The following is a 15,595-nucleotide window of genomic DNA, read 5'->3' on the forward strand; positions in this document are numbered from 1 at the left end:
TTAACCGATGGGGCACTGAACACCTTACACAGGTAGCACGGGACAGGTCTGATTGAGAGCCAGCAAGAACAGAAAGAATTGTTAACAGAGATCGATATGCAGACAGGAATGCAAAGGATACCATATCCTAAATCTGTATTGCTCAACATTTATTGCTTAAAAAAAAAAAAAAAACTTTCATGAATTTAGCAAGCTGTTTAACAAAGTGGTCTCTTCCCTTTCATATGCAGGCACCCAGAATACCCCACCAGCCATTTACCTGGGGCACTGACCTATCATGGGCTCCCACCCTGAAGTTTTCTGTGGGCTGCCCCTGCCTGGGGCCGAAGTTCTTTGCGAGCAGCTCTTTAACCACCCAGAGCGCAGCCATTTAATCTGCTGTGTTCCCTCCCTGCCTTGATGCAGACTGTTTTCTGCTCAGGGATCGTGGTATGATGTAACCCCGACAGAACTTCCTGCAGGCAGGGGAAGCCATGACGTGACCTGGTATCCCGTCTGCCTCCTGCCTGTGAACACCAGAAACCCTCTGAAGGGAGCGGGAAGCAGCCTGTGCTCACAGTGTATGACTCTCCTACTACCCATTACTAACAAAGGACACTTCCTGCAGGCTGGTCCTCTTCTACAATCATAACACTTGGTTATGGTCTCCCTGGAGGATAAGGAGGGCTGATTATTGTGAGCATGGTTGTAAATGGGGTGTGTGTGTGTATATATAGGTCAGTAAAAGTATGCGTTTATGGATGCATGTAATGGGTAGTGTGTTTGTATGGTTGATTGTATGTATTAGGCAGCGTGCGTGCGTGCATGGATGCTTATATTGGGCAGTCTCTTTGCCTAAATGTATTCACAGTGTCGCTCTCCTAAAAAGGTCTCCCTGGTCTGTTATGGTTTCCAAAATACCTCAATCTCTCCCTAAATGTTTCTGTTGGTCTGTTTCCTTACCCTGGATGTCTCTCTGGGTCTGTTTCCTTTACCTGGATGTCTTCCCAATCTCACGGTTCCATCTTTGTTCCCTAAAGATCTCCCCAGTCTGTTTCCTAAATGTCTTCCCAGTTTCCAAGACATTTTCCACTAAAGGTCTTGGCCTCTCTTTAAACAAGAAGGCAGTTAGACACTTAGGGAAAAACTCCAAAATAGCAGAATTGAGATAGTTACTTTAGATCACTTCTGTTTTGTCCTAAATGTTGCCAGTCATATTTCAACTCTAATGAATAGACCGGGAAGAGAAAATAAGAGAAAGTGACAAAAGACAAGGTTATTCACGGTAAGAATTTGTTTGGGATTCAAAATGAATTAAAAGTTAATGCCAAATGAAAGGTCAAAGTAGTCAAATCTGAAGAATGTTTCCAGGTTTGTTGGTTTTTGGCATTAACCCTTTAAATGGACACTATAGGCACCCAGACCTAATCAGCTCATTGAGGTGGTCTGGGTGTACTTTCCCTATCCCCTTAATCCTGCATTTGAGCTATATGTCAATTCAACCATAATTTACCCCTTTCATATTAAAAAGGCACCCACGCTTATTTATCATTTTGTTCATGAGAAATAAAACACACCGCTGTATGCTGTGATGGTGCACAAGTACAATGCCCCCAATGTGCAGGTTTTATGGGGGTTTTGAAAAGTTACAGGATCAAATATAGGGCTTGTAAATTAAATTCTCTGGGCCATTATGAATTACAGCTCTTTGTAGACTCTTGTCAAGCAAAGTCAGATTAATGAAACGGATAGGAAAATGTAATAGAGTTAGACTTGGCTGTCACCTTTAGATCATTCCTGCTACATTCTATTAATATCAAAATACTCTTGGAATGAAGATAAATTAAATTGATATATATTTATATTAACATCATATAGAAAAATTAGATATATTGGAAGGCTTATGTTGGATATGATTATATTTCATGGACCTGCTTCACACAGGCAGTCCCCCTGCAGCCAAACCAAATCACTAGATCGCAGTGTCGAAAAATCACTTGGAATTCCCAACGATTGTCACCTAGTGAATAATCCCTATAAGAATAAAGAGAGAGGCTGGAGAGAATCAGTGGCAGTGAGAGGTAAGATGGAGATAAAAGCTGATGAGAGAAAATGCACAGGTTGTGTAGAGAGAGGAATGGGCACTGCCGAGGAAATGGACAACTGATCAGATCTAAATGGAAACCAAATGGCAGAAATTAGGTTAAAATAGCCGATTTAGAAGATTTCGCCAACTCTGCTACAGTTCAGCTGTTTTTGTTTAATCTTTGGAATTTAGTGAATAAACCTCAGAGAATGTAACTGCATTCATGAAGGCGGCAGGAACCCTTGCATCAGCCCTGCCAATAGCCCTGATGTGTTTAAACCACATTCACATAATTTGAGTACTGTATGAAATGCACTTGGGAAACATCTGATGTGCCACATTTTTGGAGACCAGTCTTAGAATGGTCGAGTTCCACTAATTGCAGAATAATCTTTCCAAGTTTTAGAATTCCGGATATAAAAATTATATTTTAACACGGTCTCAATACCATGTAGCAGTGCAGACTATACAGTTGAAATGGACATACTACATGTGATGCAGGTCATGCTCTCACATGCAGTAATCTCAATAGCTCATTGACAAGGACGCTCTACTTCTCAAAAAAGTACTTTTAGCTTTCTGCATGGAGCACCCAAAAAAACTTTCACATGACCTAACTGGAGAAAAATCTGTTTCAAATTTCCCCACAAGTCTCTGGCTCTTTGCCAGTGCTAAACTTTTACTGTATGATTGCATGAGTGGGAATATCAGAAGCTCTCCTTAAAAGGACGTGACAGACACGTAAGATCTGGTCCATTTGTAAAACTCATTTGACCCGATACTGTGAAAGGTCAAAAGGCATGAAAATGGGATTTAGATCTACATCAATATTCCATAAACCTTGCCAGAATATTACGCTCGTTACCAGAAATAAGAACTTCCTGAAAAGGTCTGCTTTTTGAGAAGAGCATCAGCACAGAATATGACATTTATATTAAATAGCTCTAGTCTTACACATTAGTTTCATGTAAAAATGACATCAATAGAACATTTCCCTGTATAGCTGGAACATCTAAAAGGCAAAATAACTTTTTTTAAAAGCGTTTTCATGCCAATTTAAAAAGGGGGTTGCACATTTAGCATCACAACTACTGTAGCCTGCTGTAGTGATTATGGTTCCAAGAATTCCCAGGAGCTCTGCCAGTGCAAGCTGTATCTGAAAGTCTTCATACTCGCCTGTCTCTGTGAGAAGCCCACAGTACTTCTAGTCTACACATATTATAATAATCATTTCATCAGGTTTAGAAATGAAATAGAATTATTTTTCTTTTTTTCCCCAATGAAGTATCAAGAATTAAAACAAAAGCAGATAAGACAATACAGACTGTTGGTTATCAAACTGTGTCTGACCCAAGGTCCATGTATTTGTTTGAAGGATCCTAATCATTATCAAAATGTAGGGATGAGTTTCTCATGTATTATTTTTACAGAGTTCATTTAAAAAAAAATTATTTTTTTTTTTTTTTAAATTGAATTTTATTTTGGAAACGTGCTGAATGGTTGTTTTATTTAAAAAAAAATAAAATAACGTTTTTAGGTGACAGTTGTCTTTTTGCATTATCAGTTTTGTGCAACTATAGACATTTCTCAACAGCCGAGTGTGACGACTTATTAAAAGGCCAATGCTGGGGACTCTTGGCACCATAACCACTTTAAACACACTGGAACTGGTTCTTAGAGAACATATTCAAAGTAATTTTGTAAGTGAAAAACCACCAACCTGGTACATTATTTATAAGATAGGGAAAATGGCATGAATGAGTCTTTCTAAATGGAATCAAGAGCTATGGCAGCCACAGAGACATTAAAGTAAAAATAAACCACACAGAAACCAGTTTTATACATCCAAGCGCTGCGGAATTTGTTGGCGCTATAAAAAAAAAAATTATAATATTTCTCTCTCCCCTCCCCCCCCCCCCCCCCCCAAGATAAAAGTACAAAACAACATTTGAAAATAGATGTGATGTGACCAGATAATTTCCTATACAAAGATATGAATATGATATGGTTTGGTAGAGGGCCTGGGCTCCTGAGAACTCTAATGGTTTTTAATGGTTTAATGCTTAAACTCTAAATGAAAGGAAAAATTCCAGACACTATAATCCCTTCAATGAGATAAAAGCAGTTACAGTACCTACAGTGTCTCTTTAAGATCACACCCCTTAGTGGTCCTGACATTAAGACCTAACACTATTTCCACACAATCGCTGTGTCCAGAAGTATGATCTACACATGGCGTATTCACACAGTATCAAACTGTAGTAACCTGAAATCCACATTTCAAAGTGTAGGGAAAAATCTGTTTCAAATTTCCCCACAAGTCTCTGGCTCTTTGCCAGTGCTAAACTTTTACTGTATGATTGCATGAGTGGGAATATCAGAAGCTCTCCTTAAAAGGACGTGACAGACACGTAAGATCTGGTCCATTTGTAAAACTCATTTGACCCGATACTGTGAAAGGTCAAAAGGCATGAAAATGGGATTTAGATCTACATCAATATTCCATAAACCTTGCCAGAATATTACGCTCGTTACCAGAAATAAGAACTTCCTGAAAAGGTCTGCTTTTTGAGAAGAGCATCAGCACAGAATATGACATTTATATTAAATAGCTCTAGTCTTACACATTAGTTTCATGTAAAAATGACATCAATAGAACATTTCCCTGTATAGCTGGAACATCTAAAAGGCAAAATAACTTTTTATATAAAAATAAAGAAAGAAAGAAATCGGACAATGTACTATGGTCACAGCAAAGCTATTTTAACCTACATGCTGCAATGTTTTCCATTCACTATAGGCGGTTTACTCCATACCACTTTATTACAAATAACTACCATGGAATTTAATTGATTTTTTTTGTAGTGCTACACACACACACAAAAAGAAGAAAGAAAAAAAAACAGTAGCAAAGCAGAATGAAATTACAGAATTGCTTGCAAATTTAGTTGCACATCTGTTTCATGAAATGCTGTGATCTATACTATAACTAAAAGGTAAATAGGAGAAGGGCGACCAGATGGCTGCGTTGAGGAGTTGTGCCTAATTATCTCAAGCAATAGAAGGTGGAGGCGCTTGAACGATAACCACCACAGGCCATCTCAGTTTTAATATGGTTTGACATCTTAACTATGTCCCACATCCAGTCTCTTGCAGTACACTTGCAGTAGAAGCTGGAGAAAAGCAGAGCCAATGTGGGACCATGGCCGGAGCCATCGCTGGCAGACCCGAGCTGCGCTGGCAATAAGGAGACTTTGAAACCTTTATAGGGGGGGCAAGCCACCTAAATGGTGGGCTTAACACTGTATGATCAGGAATACAGGTTTGTGTTCCTTTAATTTAGTGATCACTTACGTTAGAGACCACCATATATGCTAAAGATTCAGACAATTTTAACATTTGTCAGGTCTTGAGATGTATTTTCATGTAAAAGACAGACCTTCCCACCCAGAGATGCCACATGAGATGTCCAGAAAAAAACAAGTTGGATTCCAAATACTAGTTTACAGGGATCAGATCATACTTGTGAAAAGTGGAACTTCAAATCAATCATTGCCTTACACATTCATGAAAGGCTATAAGCAATGGGCTGTTAGAGGGTTTGCACATGGAGGAAAAACAGCTCCCCGAAATCCAGTCAGCGGTTAGTCTGCCAGCGACGCATGACATCACCTGTGCTAAAATAAAGTAATCTGCGCTAGGTTTTTATCTCAAGTCATCCACAAAGCAGCAGAGCTCTTTTGGACATTTCTTGACGGATTCACTTGTGTGTGAAGATTATAATGTGGATACAAAGTGGATTTCTTCAATTAACTTTTGCAAGTCACTTTCTTTCATGCCACAGCTGAACGTTTGTTTGCTGCCAGTCACCAGCTAGCAGGAATTTCTTGGCAATGAAGATCACTATAGTTTGCTTTCATTGATAAGCAACGAGTAGGGCTAGGATGCAGACTTGTCACATTAGGTGTTGGATCGGTCTCTTCAAAAAGACAATCCAAATATAAGGGGGCTTTCCAAACCACTTCAAGTCCATGAAATACCCAACTGCTTAACCCCTTCTGTACAAACCACTTGAGGGGCGATATATTCATAGCATTAGTAGGCATGTGGGTCAGAGATTCATCTAGGATCAGGGGTGCCCAAAAGGGGGATCTACCTTTTGGGAACTCCTGATCTAGATTGAATGAAATCCTTTATCTAGGATTGAAAACACAAAGAAACAAAGATGTTGGTTTCTGTCACTGTATCTAAACAATACAGCTTCAACATACAAGCCACAGCAGAGGGGCCAGGACACCCCATTTACTGTCAAATGACTCAAAAATGGTTTAAAGATAGGGAGACAAATTAAAACCACTCATTGGGACACTGCAATAAGCAGTTGTGTTTTAGTTACTTACAGTGCCCCTTTAAAAGAGTCTCTTAAAACCTGGGTACGGGTCTTACTTATCAGGTCTCCCTTTTACAAATTATCTGTCAAATAAACTGAGCAGAGGACGTTTTATTCATTTGAGGTTTCTAGCTCCAGATTTGCAAAAATGTTTGTGCTTTATTTATAAATAAATATCCAGACGTAACTGCCAAAGTACTGTTATTGAAACATTTTCAAACCTTAAATCAGGGCAGAAATGGTTATATAGAATTGTGACGATATTGAAAACAAAAGGGATAACAAAAACCTGAACAATTTTACACAATGCCAACAAAACATTTCTGCAACATTCTTCAGAGTAAAAACCTGTATGCTGTTATTTCATGTCACTTTAAGGAACAGGCACAAAGGCAACCAGAGACGATTTATACAAAAAGGAGCAGCCTAGTATTCGAATGCAGTTCACTGAAGATCTTAGAAAACATTTGAGACCTTGCAATAAAACTTCACCAATGAATCAAAGTCAACCGTCTTGAGTTTTACAATGTATCATACATAGGTGCGCATGCAGTGTTATTTCAGGAGGAGAAACACACCCCTACAGACTGCAGAAATTCCACCAGACGCATTAGCAGTGGGGAGATAGTATTTGTCAAACAGCTTTTTATAGATTTAAAAACAAATATTTTAGCAAACACACTAAAGAGATTTGGGGGGGGGGGGGGGGAGTTGAGTGTTTTAAAGTTCAGCATTTTTCATCAAAACAGCACAGACCACATTCCAGGAATCAACGGGTTACTACAAGTGGTCATTGTGCAGCGTTTTGCAGAGATTAACCCCTCTGCTGCTGGAGGTGTGACATTATATCCAGCAGCGTCACAGAGGTATCAGCCGCCAGCCTGGAACTAGGACCTTTTGGTTGACTAATGTCAATCCAAAAGGCCACTACTCCATACTATTTCCTTTTGACCGCTCTGCTACCTTTGACACTGTTAATCATGGCCTCCTTCTCCTAACTCTACAATCTCTTGGTCTCTGTGACACAGCCCTCTCATGGTTCTCCTATGTTCCAAACGCTCCTTCAGTGTCTCTTTTTCCCCCAACGATACCTCTCCTCGTCCTGTCTCAGTCAGAGTCCCTCAAGGTTCAGTTCTTGGTCCCCTTGTGTGCTCTCTCTATACCGCCTCTCTTGGCAAACTCATTAATTCATATGGATTCCACTACAAACTGTACGGGGACGACACCCAGATATACCTGTCTCCTCCCCTGCTGTCCTACAACGTGTCACCAATTGCCTTTCTTCCATCTCTGATTGGATGTCCTCCCGCTTTTTGAAACTTAATCTCTCTGAGACCGAGTTTCTTATTTTTCTTCCTCATAACACTAATCCTCCTTCACTCTCCCTGCAGGTTGACGGTACCTGCCTCACGCCATCCTTTCATGCTTGCGGTTTTGGTGTAATATTTTGTCCTGGCCTCACCTTTGCACCTCATGTCCGTCTGTGGCTAAAACCGGTCTATTCCAACTTAAAAACACTGCCCGAATGCGCCCCTTTCTTACTCAAGATGCTGCCAAGGAGCTTGTTCACGCTCTAGTAATCTCTCGCATGGATTACTGTAATTCCCTCCTAATTGGTCTCCTCAGAAGCCGTACTGCCCCCTACAATCTGTCATGAATGCTGCTGCCAGGCTGATCTTTCTTTCCTGTCACTCCTCTCACACCTCACCCCTCTGTCAAGCCTTACACTGGCTTCCTGTACCCTACGGGTGTCAATTTAAAATACTAACTCTTGCCTATAAAGCCCTAACCAACTCTAGCCCCTCTTACATTTCTTCACCCGTTGATAGGTATGTCCCAATTTTGGTCTCTCCGCTCTACTGGTGACCTTCTCCTGTCTGCTGCTCGCACCCTTACTGCAAATTCACGCCTGCAAGAATTCTCACGGCGGCTCCTTTCTTTTGGAACAGCCTGCCTACCCGTCAGACGCTTCTCTAGTCTTCAATCCTTTAAGAAGTCCCTCAAAACCCACCTTTTCAGAAATGCTTATGGCCTCCAAGAGTAACGGCTATCTCTCAAACCTTCCTTTTGCTCTCTCCTAAAGGGCCAAACTCCACTCACCTCCAGTTCTGCTACTTTCTCACCATGTCTATTTGCAGTCTCACCATGTCTATTTGCAGTCAATACCCATTCATTTGAGGAAATGTAAGTGGTTAAAAGAAATGACATTTACAATAATTCCAACTATGTATATAGATCATATAACAGCAACATGCTTTATAGTATGTTTTGGGGGGGGGGGGGGGGGAAGGATGGAGTAATAAAGGTTATTGCCCAAATCAACATTGATAGTGCTTGTACTGTCAGTATGACAGGCTTGGCTGACTGTCAGGAATTTTGCAAGCAGCACTGATGTTTCAAAGGAAAACCATAGGGACTTTATGGGATTTAATCCCTACAAATATTGCATAATGTAAATAAAGTGTACGTTTATTAAGCTTCAAAATCAAGAGGTTCCACCTTGCAGCTCTCTACATGCATTTGGGGATAAGTCAGAACATACAAACAAAGGTATTGACCTGCAGCTAGCATACATGGCTTCCCGTTAGCTTAAAAGGGACTCTACAGACACCCAGACCACGTTAGCACTCAGACAGCAAATAGAGGCACTTTATCTTAAATGGAGTTAAACTCCGCTATTTCAATCAGAATGACCCCCTGGTTGACACAGCATTTTGTTGCTTGTGTGCACTAGTAATGCCACCAATATAAAGAGAGAACATAATCTGTCCTAATTAACTGGGATCCTAAAGAAATTAAAACACTTAAAATCTAACGTTTAATAGATATGGTTAAAAAGGGTAAAGTAACCTTAAATCTCAGGGATACAGGGGATAAAGATATATACAAACAAGAGATAATATAAAGTAGTGAATGCCTTTCACGGAGCTAGTTAAACAAAAAGATAGTCATGAAGTAATGACTTCAAAAAAGTAACAATCTGAAAGTATCTAATGTGATAGTAGCTGTTATAGGAAAGGTAAAGATATCTTTAGTAGCAAAGATTTAGATCATTGAGGGAGAGGGGGGAGATCACCTAAAGGTCTAGTTCAGTGAAACTGAACTTGCAGTGAATTCCTATCTCAAACCTCTAATAGCAAATGAAATAAAAGAAATGTAGTGCATATAGTTATAGCATAAGATCTATAGTATACACTTATAGTGTCAAAGTTTAGAGTTATGAGTGTTTGCAAGAGAAAATCACTTGTTCTGGTCAGTAAGTGACATCCAATTAAATGGTTGATTGCTTAATACTAGAAGTTTAGCATAAATCTATTCCAAGTCTAACCGTATTGGCTATAACCTTACAACTGTGCCTTCAAGGGCACCTAATTCTAAACTGAGCGAAGAGTTAACAAAAATACCGATAACTAAGATGCACCATCTGAAGAGAACCCTTGCATAACCTCTGCAATCAAGACTGCCTGACCCCACAGAAAGAAATATCGTCAGCAAATTCAAGGTAAGTATGTGGACAAAGGTAGGAGTCGAGGAGGAATAGTTTGAAGCCAAGGGTGAGTTGAAGAGCCGCCTTACCGGCAAAACGCATGTTGGGGCTCAGCTGAACTACTCACCCTTAGCTTCAAACTACAGAAGAAGCAAGGTGTTACAATGGCCCAGTCCAAAGTCCAGACCTCAACCCGATTGAAATGCTGTGGTGGTACCTTAAGTCAGCCATGCATTAAGAAAAGCCAGCAAACCTCAACGAACTGAAGCAACGTTGTAAAGAACAACATTGTGAGAGACTGATCAAGTGAACCAAATAGAGCTTAACATAGATAGCCATGCATGTGCAGCAATGTTTCTAGTCAAGATGCAATGCGACCCAGTAAGCTCCATTCCTTTGGATGCAAGATGGAGCAGAAACAGTGGAATAAGGCCTACAGCTTGTGTTTCACTTACAGGTATGCAACCAACTAGAACCGAAGACACTGGATCAGCTGGCTATACAGTTAGTAAAGCTAGTCCAATCCCAAAACATCTTATGAAACTTGCATACTGCATTCATGTTACCACAGCAAGCCTAGAGGTGATCCAGCATCCTCTAGATGTCCAGTAATAAGCAATACAGAAGCTACTTATCCTGGCCCTGTTCACGGACAGGCAAACATTGGGGACTTCATGCCCAGTTGTTGCTATTTCGGTCAGGGGAGAGATAGGAAGAAGTATCTCAACATTAAGTATATCCATGTGTCTAAACTGATTATTTAATACCGACATTTTGGACCTCAATGACCAGTTTTAAGTTTACTAAAATAGTGTTATATAGTGAATCATTGACAGGTATCTTACAATCCCAGCAAGGTTATGGCCACTAAAGACACTGGACTGTGCCACCAATGGCCATGTAAATGCTTTTAAATCTAAAATTTACAATTAGTCGAACACAGAAGTTCTTTGAAGTAACCGTAAACCCTCTACTGATGAAGCATGACTGTCCTGGAATGTTAAATATCTTATGGAAACAGTGTCAGAGAGCCAGCCATTGCTTCCTGTGACATCTCTGGTTTATTGATATGAGCTGTTAATACTAAATGCACACACCCACAAGGCATGAACAGGCTCTCAGACCATTTTCCTCTCCATGATATGAGCAAGCTGATTTTATCCATTGATTTTAAATACAATATTGTTGAGCAACACTGACATGTATCCATGGTGACCCCCATTTAGAGGTAGCAGGTTACGTTCTCTGCCCCCTAGTGTAATAGCAGAACTTTGATTTGTAGGCAATGCACAAAGGGTGTCCCAAACACACACATTAGGCATCATTGAATAACTGACCAACAAAGTCTGAATGCTTCACACTGACACTTCACAGGTCCAGTGCAGGGTTTAAAGCGATATACATCTCTAAAAGCCCATCCCATAATTATTGTATCCATGTACAATTGTATCCAGGAATTTTTTTCTAATTTCTGCAGTCGCAGAAGAGCCATTGGTTCAAAATTAAATTAATTTTAATACGATGGAGTGCAGTTAATTGCACACTGGAAAGGTCATTAACATCAGCGACCTGTGAAGGGGCAAAGATGAATTTAAAATAAATTTTAAAAGCTCCTTACTCGTCTTAGAATGTATTTTCCCCCAAGCAGCACCACCATTTATAAATACACTGCAGAGGTAACAAGTGCTCACCAAGTTAACTTTTTCCAACATCTGTTATGCCTCTAGAGCAGGCATAGGCAACCTTCGACACTCCAGATGTTTTAGACTACACCTCCCATGATGCTTTACCAGCATTATGGGTGTAAGAGCATTATGGGGGATGTAGTCCACAACATCTGGAGTGCTGAAGGTTGCCTATTCCCTGCTCTAGAGCCTTCAACAACGAAATGGCTGTGACTACCAACCTATGGTAAGATTGCAGAGTATGCACATGTATGTCACATGCAAGCTTAGTGACGTGTATGTGCACAAACGTCACAGCTTCTCCACTGACTTTGCGGGAAATCAAAAATGAAAGGAAAATAATCCTCCTTAGAAAGTGAATTGAAACTGCCGGAAGCCTTTATTGAATTGCATTCAACATAGAAAAGCCTGGGGGCAGACCCATACTTTGTGCAGTTTATCAATTTACATTAGAAAAAGCTGCACAGGGGTTACTGGAAAATATAAAGCTAGCACAGTTTCATTGTTGGTTTCGGTCTTTTGGAATGAGGGGTGGATATGGCATTGCGTTCTTACATTTCCCAAAAATAAAACCCTAGTATCAAAAAAAAAAAAAAAAAGGGAGGAGGGCCAGAAGCCTACAATATTTCACTGCGTAGCTTGAAGCAGCTTTGAGGCTTTGTTCATATTGCATCCATTGCAAAGTCTGTGAAGCTGGTTTAATCTAATCTAAACAGCACTGAAGCAGTGTGAACAAACAGCAAAAGATTAAAAAAATAAAATGTATAATATATATATATATATATATATATATATTTTTTTTTTTTTTATTATTATTATTTTTTTCCTCTTTACAAAATTTTTTTTTTTTTTTTAAAAACACTACAATAGACATTAACTCCTGAATGGATTCAGTTTTCCAAACAAACAGTCATGAATGCATCATTTTAACAGACCTTCAGAATTAAGCCAAGGAAGTTAATCTTTGTTCATGCAACAAACCAGTTAAACCGGACAATATGATCTTGCAAATAACTGGAAATAGACGAGTGAATGGCTGACAGCAGCCTATGCTTTAAACTTTTTTTCCACAATTGAGTGTGAAGAAACTTAAAGAAAAAAATAAACTAAAAAAAAACAAAAAAAAAACCTAAAGGGGTTATTGAAATGTAAAAACCAGCAGCAAGTCTTTGTGCCTCTGTAGCTTGGCTGGAGAATTTGGAAGCAGACAATGGGTATTCTGTAAGCGGAGCCCACACCATTGGATGTTCCCCTTCCCAGAAGCCATGAGGTAATGCCCCTGGAATGTGGTGGGGGAAGGGGCGGAGAGCCATGAGAAGAGATTTTTTTTCCCCCATATGAATTTTCCCAGACCATGGAGGCAAGGCTAATTAACATCCACCAGACAGGGCAATAACACCATGCTCCTGGGTTTCCTTGTACAAAGCTTTCAAAGCACAGATTAAATTAAATGGAAGATGCGGGTCCATCAGTGATTTAGAAGGAGAGTTCCGATGAAGAGTCAATAAAGTGACGCACACACAGCTGTTTAATTGACGAATTGCAGGTTTTGCATTAAGCAATATCCTGATGTGCATTTCTGTAACAACCTACTGTGCAGCTCAGCTCCGCAGGCCACCTGGGGGTCACGATATTCATTGTTCGCAATCCTTGCCAGAGGCAACCACTTATTTAGAGCCATCTTCACTGTTCCAGGATCCGCACTGCTGAATATTATACACTCTGAAATTGTAATGTCCAGTGGGTACCACACACACACAATGTAACCGTGGTTGTATACAGTGACAGTAGTATTATTATTTATAAAGCGTCAAATTCTGTAGCGCTGTACAATGCCTTAATTTGCTTAAATAGTGCGGGATATGACTTATGGGTTTTTATAAGAGTACATATTATCTGAATTACAATATGACAGCCAAATAGCTATGGACAAACTCCTTAAATAGGCTTTGGCATATAAAAAAATAAAATAAAAAAAATATTCTGAGGACACAATAAAAGTCATTCCTCAAAGTACTTTCACTGTTATAGCTCTCTTGGCAGAATACTGGTCAGCAGTTTCTGTAGCTATCAGTAAAAAGGAAAACAATACCAAACAATCTATTGTGAACAAAATAACACGAATTATTAAAGCAGAAACAAGCAGCACTGCCACATCAGCTAAATGATGGCATGTAACCCAGCATGAGGAAAGGGTCCAGTCCAAAGAGGGCCTTCCCAGAAAAGGCAAAAAAATACAAATAAATGGGGTGTGGGTGATCAAACAGAATGTGTGTAAAATAAATTATTTTAAATTGCACAGAGAAAAAGCATAAAACCAATAATGTAATTTTTGGGGTAAAAAAAAAAAATATAAACATTGGTGTATATGGAGTATTCTAGATATTTTACTCAAACTATAAAACAAAGATACATTCTATCTATATTTTATACATATGTAAGCATGGGGGGGGGGGATAATTCACTTATGGAAGTTGCATTGATGACAATATTGCTCATTTATGTCTACTTAGGGAATGAAAACACTAATAGAAGCAAATATCTAAACTCAGGATTGGATAAAAAAGAACACTGGGTTCAGGATTCTAAGACTCTATAGACAGACTGCTAGAACCCTCTGGAGTGATGGATACATCCACCGAGTTCTAATACTATTTGCAGAGTCATTTAGCAGTCTGATAGAACTATCTGGATAAATTCTGTCTCCAGCTAGAATAGGAAGTGGGTCCTTCCATAGACACTCCATATGGACACACAATTGTCCCTGTACCTACCTATAGTACTACCAGAGACAGCCATAGGAGAGAATTGATGTTACTGTACCATATGTTTCCATACCGCCCCCCTTCCTCTATGGCGAGATGGAGGCGAAGTCTATGACCCAATGTACTAAGGCTGCGAGATGCCCTGAGTAACGGTTCCAGTGAGCTCACCTTGTTCTTGACCTCGGCGGAGAGCCCGTAGGCCGGTCCCTTGTTAAAGTTGGCCATGTCGCTCCGGTTTGTTCCCTGTGTGTATTGCTGGACCAGTTACCGTATCCGCTCCTTAGTATCGACTGAACCGGCGCCAACAGAACCTTCTAGTCTCAACTCCCAACAAGGGGATTCGAAGTGGGCGTGGCCCACACGCGGACCGAGAAGAACGGCGCGCCTCAGCCAATGGGGAAAGAGCGCAGGGTGCCCAGAGGGGATGGGCTAAAGTGAAAGCGACCGCTGATTGGCTGGCGACGCTCTCGGGTTTATTGGAATGAATCTGGGAATTAACCTTCTCAGTGCCGCTCGGCATAAACTGACCGTCACGTGACCTACAAGCTTTCCATGGCTGATCTAGGCACCCAGATATTATATATATATATTTTTATTTTATTTTATTTATTATTCTTTTATTTTTTTTTGTCTGAGCTGCATTTCCTTTGATGAAGGTTGGGTGTACATCATGGGAAATGCTTTTCAGCAAACATCTGTGTTGCAAAGGTTAGCTTTCCCTGAAGGAAGTCTCTGTGTCAGTAATGTGAGCCCCTGCTAAGTATGGTGGAAGCTGAATGTGCAGCATCTGGTTAGTTACTCACCCAGGCAGTGTCAGGGCTGGACCAGGGGGTTGCAAATATTGGGACAAAATAAACAATATAAGAGGGAGAGTTCTCTACATTCAACTATTTAGGTTTAAAAAGTTCAATTCCCCTTAGTGTGTTGGTGTATACATCGAATCAGAAATGGGGTGAGTAGTATGTGTATAGGGTCTAGCTAAGAATGGACACACATATTTATTTGTGTGTTGTGCGTGCCTCTGTGTGTAAAAGTAGGTTTTTATTCCTCATGTGATTTGTTAGTAATTGTGAAGGCAGGATTTATCTGTGTGGTCTGCCAGTGAGTGGAAATACAAGGTTTTATTTGTATTGTTTGTCAGTGGCTGTGAATGTAATCTGCTGGTTGTCAGTGTGTGAATGCATTGTTGTACTGTTGTGTAGT

The 15,595-nt window shown here is 40.1% G+C and overlaps 1 protein-coding gene across 1 annotated transcript in view; it reads right to left on the reverse strand.

The window, feature by feature from the left end:
- Positions 1 to 14,732, reverse strand: part of CNN3 (calponin 3) — a 29,545-nt gene extending 14,813 nt beyond the window's left edge. The window contains exon 1 of the mRNA XM_063428335.1: positions 14,561 to 14,732. Coding sequence (XP_063284405.1) covers positions 14,561 to 14,617 — 57 coding nt within the window. The 5' untranslated portion in view covers positions 14,618 to 14,732. The remainder of the gene's footprint in view (positions 1 to 14,560) is intronic.
- Between the last annotated feature and the right edge of the window lie 863 nt (positions 14,733 to 15,595).

Source organism: Pelobates fuscus, chromosome 7, assembly GCF_036172605.1.
Source record: "Pelobates fuscus isolate aPelFus1 chromosome 7, aPelFus1.pri, whole genome shotgun sequence".
Taxonomy (NCBI): domain Eukaryota; kingdom Metazoa; phylum Chordata; class Amphibia; order Anura; family Pelobatidae; genus Pelobates; species Pelobates fuscus.